Source organism: Sinocyclocheilus anshuiensis, unplaced genomic scaffold, assembly GCF_001515605.1.
Source record: "Sinocyclocheilus anshuiensis isolate Anshui unplaced genomic scaffold, SAMN03320099.WGS_v1.1 scaffold842, whole genome shotgun sequence".
Taxonomy (NCBI): domain Eukaryota; kingdom Metazoa; phylum Chordata; class Actinopteri; order Cypriniformes; family Cyprinidae; genus Sinocyclocheilus; species Sinocyclocheilus anshuiensis.
In genome coordinates, this window is record NW_015536509.1 from 458,092 (window position 1) to 465,033 (window position 6,942).

The following is a 6,942-nucleotide window of genomic DNA, read 5'->3' on the forward strand; positions in this document are numbered from 1 at the left end:
ATAATATAATATAATATAATATAATATAATATAATATAATATAATATAATATAATATAATATAATATATGATATGATATGATATGATATGAGCCTGCAAAAAATGCCTGTAAATGAATAGAATTGGTGTGATCTAATGCTTAGATAGAGTTGCCTGATCTGTTCCTCCTGCATATCTAATGGTCTGTGTAACTGATGTGTGTTGACCTCTTTGCTCCACGGTCGGTTGAGGTGCATGTGACAGAGAGGTATTAAGTGAAGCGTCTTTAAATTTGCGTAACGGCAAATCAGTTAAGGTTAGATAATAATGTGACACCTCAATAAAGAGTAGTACTGTCTGTTCATGCGCGTGTATCGATTCGCCATCAAGCCCTGTTCTTTGATTTTTGTGGAATTGAATAATTCTCTAACCACATTACAAGACATTCAGAACAGCAAATAGTGTTCAGTAACTGTAGAGTTAGTTCAATAAAAAACTGTGAGAAACACAAAAGTGCTTTAGTGAATTTCAGAAACGTGGTGAGGAACGTGTGGCAGCCTTTAGACCCTTAAACCTGTAAAGAACAACGGTTCACCTAATCCCACCCTTTAATTATTCATACTTTACTATGAAGACCTCCTGTCTGAGCTCACTGTAGTGCGCTGATCCTTAAGCTTTTGGCCACTGGATGGCTGGAGCACTGATGTGATTGTAGCTGCTCTCATTACACTCAGCTGTTAGACTTGTGAAGACTTGACCGGCAAAGGTGTGGACTGTAAGTTATTTCAGATTACTTTATAAAAACATAAACTTTTTTAATTTCTGAAAAAAAACAAATCTGTAGCATTGCATGGGTTTGTTTTATGATGTTATATATATTAATTAAATATGTATATAAATAATTAGAAAAAATCCTGCCTATAAAATGATCTTTGAAATAACTTCAAAATAACTATCTCGTATTGCCTCTTTGTTTAAGGATTCAGCTTTAACAGTTTTTATTGGGTGTTCTCAGTAATATTTGTTTAAAACTGTAAAATATCAGATTAAAAATACAACTGCCCTAGAGAAAATATTGTGTATATTAAAAAAAGGTTTTTCCTTTTGGGTGAGAGTAAGAAAAAATGTGAAAACTGAATGTTTTCAGAAAAGACTATATACAAGCATGACTAAGAATATCCCGTCATTATGGTGCAAATAAGTAAGTAATGAGGTAATTAATGGAAACACACAGACTGGCACATTCATCATGTTTAGCTCTGAGAACTAAATTTCATTTTGTTAAAATAAATAAATTATACCCTAAATGTCATATATTTTATTATACTGTAAATAGCTAATGCATAATCTATAGTGTGTGAATGTGATGCCTCATTTAGTATTTGAAGTAAAAAAAATATATATATTTTTTTTTATTATGTTTAGTCAACCTATTGATGCTGCTCTTGAGTGCATACATGTTTAATCTTTGCATTACAAAATGTTACTACTAAAGTAAATATTGTCCAACTATTTTCTTACAGTATATATGGATGTACACTATTGTTCAAAAGTTTGGGGACAGTAAGTTTTTTAAATGTTTTTGAAAGAGGTATTTCATGCTCACCATGACTGCATTTATTTGATAAAAAAAAAAAGAAGAAAAAGGAAGATTGTAAAATATATATATTTTTATCATTTAAAGTACCTGTTTTCTTTAATATGTTTTAAAATTTAGTTTATTCCTGTGATGGCATAGCTGAATTTTCAAGAGCCATTACTCCAGCCTTCAGTCACATGATCCTGATTTTAATACTGCATTTTACTGCATTTTCTTATATTATCAGTGTTGAAAACTGTTGTGCTACTTAATATTTTTTGTTGAAACGGATACTTTTTTTTTTACAGGATTCTTAGATTAATAGAAAGTTCAAAATAGCAGCATTATTTAAAATATAAATATTTTGTAGCATTATAAATGACCCTTTTGATCAATTTAATGCATACTTGCTGAATAAGTATTAATTAAGCAAGAAAGCAAGAACAGAGTTCACAAGTGGCCATAAGAGAAGTCAATCACTGCAATTGCAGGTATGGGTCATTTGAACCATCCGATCAGATGACTGAACTCTATAGGCAGTTTTCCTTTGTTAACTAAGTGGGAGGTCTGCTATACTAAACAGTTTGAGCTCCTGTTTCACTTTTCTCATGACTTTTCCCCCTCACTGGGGGCTCTTCACAGATCAGGGTGTACATTGTGCTTCAAGACCTGTATTTTGTGCCAATTACTAAAAGGAAATTGAGGTTTTTTAATTCAGGAAATCCCTGTGTTCTCTAATTGCTTTACTCCAGCAGTCTGCAGATATTGTTCTCATAGAGGAGGAAAGGACCTTGTTTAGCACAGCTGTCCCCTACCAGGATATTAAGGACCTGTCCTGTGAACTTGGACATAGTGGCAGGATGGAAAATAGCAAGGTTATGTTTTTTAATTATAAACTGATTTTAAGCAAATGTGACAGGACATGCTTGTTCTTAATCACTTTGGCTGTTTTGCTGTTCCTAGCAGCCGGTGAATGAAGTCCCTCCCCAGCCTCGTCCCTCTCCACCATACCCGGATAACTCATCCGCATTACTGGCCTCCTCACAGGCTAAGAGAGCCGGAGCTGGAACCATACAGCATATGCAAGTGGCCTCTACAGGTGGGAGTGCATGACTCTGCATGTGTTCGGCTCAGGCGAGAGTATATATGATCTTTTATCTGTAACCAATACAGATTTCTAACTGACAAAAAGGTCAACTTCCATAATACAAAGAAATTGTACTCCTAAAGTTAACTCATTTTCTCTGTCTTTGGTGTATAGTTGTAACTTCATTCAACATGAGGAAACACCTTGAGGAAGAGGAGGCCGTTTTATCCCAAAAGTCAATGAGGTCGCTGAAACAAGCAGGAATCACTGCAGTCTTCACTGGACAAACAATAAATGTATGTGCTATAGCCTCAATATTAAAAATGTCAACAAGAATTCACAATTGAGCCTAATTATCTTTCAGGTCTTTTTGTGCTCACATCATCAGTGCACGTTATTCCGAAGAAAACAAGTTTCTTCATAATTTGTTATCATAGCGTAATGACTTGCTCTGTCAGAATCCTGTTTCCACCATAATTCCAAGAAAAAAGTCAGAATCGAGAGATGTAACTCAAAATTACAACAAAAAAAGATAAGGAAACTTGCAATTTTGAGGGGGAAAAATTCATTCAGGTGTAAAAGAGTTTGCAATGCCATTTATTTGGATTTGAAGTGAATGTGTTTATTTGCAACTGAGATGGTATAGCGATATTAATCTCTATGAGTTTGTATGAATCTGTTTACAGAAAGGACAGAGTGGAATTGTTCCACTTGCAGCATTGGAGGCAAATCTTGCTGACATTGATTCTCTGATCCCAACTCATGATGAGAACGGGAGGCCCATTGCTGAATGGAAGAGGCAGGTTATGGTGCGCAAGCTTCAGGCTCGACTGCAGGATGAAGATGTCCACAGCAGAAAAGTAAACTTCTCAAACCCTTCCAACATAAAAGTCCTTGAATAACGTACAATGTCATACAGCATTACAATAAAAATAGTTTCATCTTACACAGGACAACAGCGACCAACACATTGAGGTGGATGGTTGGAGGTATTCCCAAGTCCACAATGTCATTTTGGGCCCCTTTGGAGAACTGCTTACTGAAGATGACCTGCTCTACTTGGAGGGACAGATTGAGACTATCTCCCTTCAGAAACGATGCCAGGCTTATGAACTAGAGCTTGCCCGACTGGCAGAGGAACTCAGGGCCATCCTTCCTGCTCCCATCGTTAATATCACCATCAACACCCAGTGCCAGCAGCTCCCAGACATGGAGGAATCTCTGCCTCTTTCTGTGTGGTACAATCGTATCTCAAATATAGTAAAGAGCATGTCAAACCTCCTGACAAACCTCTCAGAAACAAACTGTGAAGATGGGATCAGTAAGATGCCAAACACGGATCTGACATCAGTCTTCACATACCAGCCCGAGAGGCAAAGTTCAATCAGAGGACGAAGACAAAAGGTGGAAATGGAGATCCAGCAATCAGGAGTTTCTGTGAGAAATCTGAGGTCCAACTTTGAGGGTCAGATAGGAAACATCTACCCATTTTCTGGGCTTTTAAACAACACATCAGACACAAGGCAGCAAAAGCTGACTACATCAACAAATCGTAAGGAGCAGCAAATGGGGACAACTCAAAGCACTGACATAAATCACATTAATGACAGTGCCATAAAATGCCAACAGGCACCGGGCAAAGATGCAATTAAAGTGATGGAGACCACCTGCTTGCGGAAGGAGCGTATTGTTGTCCTCTTTTTGAGCCACTGGAAAAGGTCTGCGTATGCAATATCAATGCGAGCCAAGATGAAACAAGAGCTTGGCACTCTTACAGGAGAAGGAATAACAGCTCCAGTCTCCAAGCCAGGAACCAGATCACTGTATCATCTTTATAGGCAAAGAACCACAATAGACAAGATGATTGGCAACTGGAAACGCATTGCCTCGGGGGTCCCTACACGACAGATCCGGAGCCTCCAAAGGAAGCGTGTGACCTACTCGCCCGAACAGTTCCTTCCTCGTGTGGACGGCGCTTCTGTTGCTTACGACAGCCTGACCCTTGACCTGTTCATGCTCGGCTATTTTCACATTCTTGAGCAGGACCTCCCAGCTGAGGAGCGCAAGATGAGGCACCTGCTATGCTTTGAACTGTTCGATCACTTAGGGAACTTTCCCTGGGACATGGTCCGAGACTTCCACCAGGCTGTCCTCAGGGAGATTGAGGCTGGGAGACGTGAGTGGAAAGATGGCTTTGAGGACATCAAAACGCAATATTTTGGGAAAAGAAAACAAGGGATATCTAAGGAATCCGTGAAGAATTCTTGTGCTGGGGTTAAAGCTGTGCCGCAGGTTATCATCGAAAATACTGTATCAAATGATGGAGGACATTCCAGCAGAGATGGAAGCAATGATTTCTCAATGTTTAGCAATGATGAAATTTGTAAATATATTGATCGTAGTTTCACCTTCTGGAAGGAGAAAGAAGCAGAGTTGTTTGATTTTTGAATGCAGTGATGGTTTATATTGTATGTAAAGACAATATAATTAAGAATTATTTTGAATGCAACATAATTTTGAGGCTTTTTGAATACAGATAAATTAATGACAAAAAAGATGTTTGTTATATAATAACGTGTTAATTAAGTACTTTGTAATGTAGCATCAGGTACCTTATATAAATAAATACCATGATTACACAATGATAAGAATCTGGCCAAAATACTCTTACAGCCATGTGCATTCTACAAATTTTGATGTTTGCCCTTTCACTTTTATAAATAAACCATTATTTCGTTTGAAAATTGCCATTTCTTGAGATTAATTACTACTGAGTTCCTTATGACTTCCTGTTACACTTTTTTTTTTACACAAGAAACAATCTGACATTGAGTTCAGTACATTAATATGGCGGTGGGTGAAATGCATGTGTGACCAGCAGGGATGTTCAGACCACCCTGAGGAACTGATGAAACATGTATAAGATGGAGTGTAACACTCGTTATATAGCAGTAGTGCTACGTAGTCCAAACCGGAAGAACACTGAACATACACCTAAGATAAGACATCTACAGTGTATAGAAGCAACAAATCACTCAATAGGCCTACATTTAATCAGGAAAGAAATGTTGTGTATATTATAACACCTTCAGGGAGCTTGGTTTCTCGTTCAATAAACATTACACAAACAAGGAAACCTTAACTTGAGCTAAGGAAATTACTCTTGCTGTGGCATGCTAATGCTAATCTCCTAGCCTGTAAACACCATTTTCCTTCTTGATATCAAAGTAAATGCTGAACTGAAGAAACCATTTAATTGATGGATTTTCAAGCTCTGTTACCTTACCAACAGTACAAAACAGATGTAAAAATGCACACAATATTTACAATATGCTGTGATTAGCTGCTTTCATGTAAGGACAAGTTATATACTATTTATGCATATTTTAAAGTACAGTAAGCTGATTGTATACCTGGACTTTTATCCTTTCTGACAATATTCTGACAAAACAGACTCCATTCCCACCTTATTTAATGTGTTCCCATATCCAAAGAGTATTGCATACTAATATAAAACTACTAAACAAAAGTTATTTTATACATTTTGATGGATGTTTTTGTGATTTTATTGTCAACGTCATCTCCAGTAAGCATAGCCTAGTTTTCTTGTCTATTTCTTTTTTTTTTTTATCCCCAGGCTGGAGATTATGAAGAAAGCTGCAGACAAACAGACTTGTCAGGGTATATAACATGCATTGAAGTTTCCAGGACACAGTAATGATATCATCACTAATTTTAGACACACAGTCTACAATTTGATTTGGATACATTTTAATGTCATCCTCCTCAGTTGCACAAGAATTTTCTTCTGTAAGTGTTTCCATTTTGTCATTTATAGTATTGTTTTGCTGTAAAAAAAATAAAAATCAACATTACATATATATATATATATACATATATATATTCTATACTTTGAAACAATTTTCCCTTATTTTTCATGTCATCAGACTGGGACACAATATACTGTAATTTATGTCCAACAGGTCAAAAGAGCACGCTTGGATAGTGCTTGGTGATATCATTTGCAAATTTTACTGCTTGTAGTTTTGTCTTTGATGTCAAAATAAAATGTATTAAAGGGGTCATATGACGTTGCTAAATAGAACATTATTTTGTGTATTTGGTGTAATGAAATGTGTTTATGCGGTTTAAGGTTCAAAAAACACATTATTTTCCACATACCTAGAGTGAGCGGCGGCCGGTGGGCTTGCGGCAACCAAATGTGGCGACCCCGGGCTGGACTCCGCTTCGTCCACGGTGAAAGCCGATCCGGCGATCCACAGCGCGAAGTTGATGT

At 37.0% G+C, this 6,942-nt stretch overlaps 1 protein-coding gene across 1 annotated transcript in view; it reads left to right on the plus strand.

Moving 5' to 3' along the window:
* Positions 1-5,093, plus strand: part of LOC107691737 (espin-like protein) — a 13,492-nt gene extending 8,399 nt beyond the window's left edge. The window contains exons 6-11 of the mRNA XM_016490539.1: positions 2,314-2,433; positions 2,522-2,657; positions 2,820-2,941; positions 3,332-3,505; positions 3,597-4,254; positions 4,300-5,093. Coding sequence (XP_016346025.1) covers positions 2,314-2,433; positions 2,522-2,657; positions 2,820-2,941; positions 3,332-3,505; positions 3,597-4,254; positions 4,300-5,093 — 2,004 coding nt within the window. The remainder of the gene's footprint in view (positions 1-2,313; positions 2,434-2,521; positions 2,658-2,819; positions 2,942-3,331; positions 3,506-3,596; positions 4,255-4,299) is intronic.
* Positions 5,094-6,942: the final 1,849 nt, after the last annotated feature.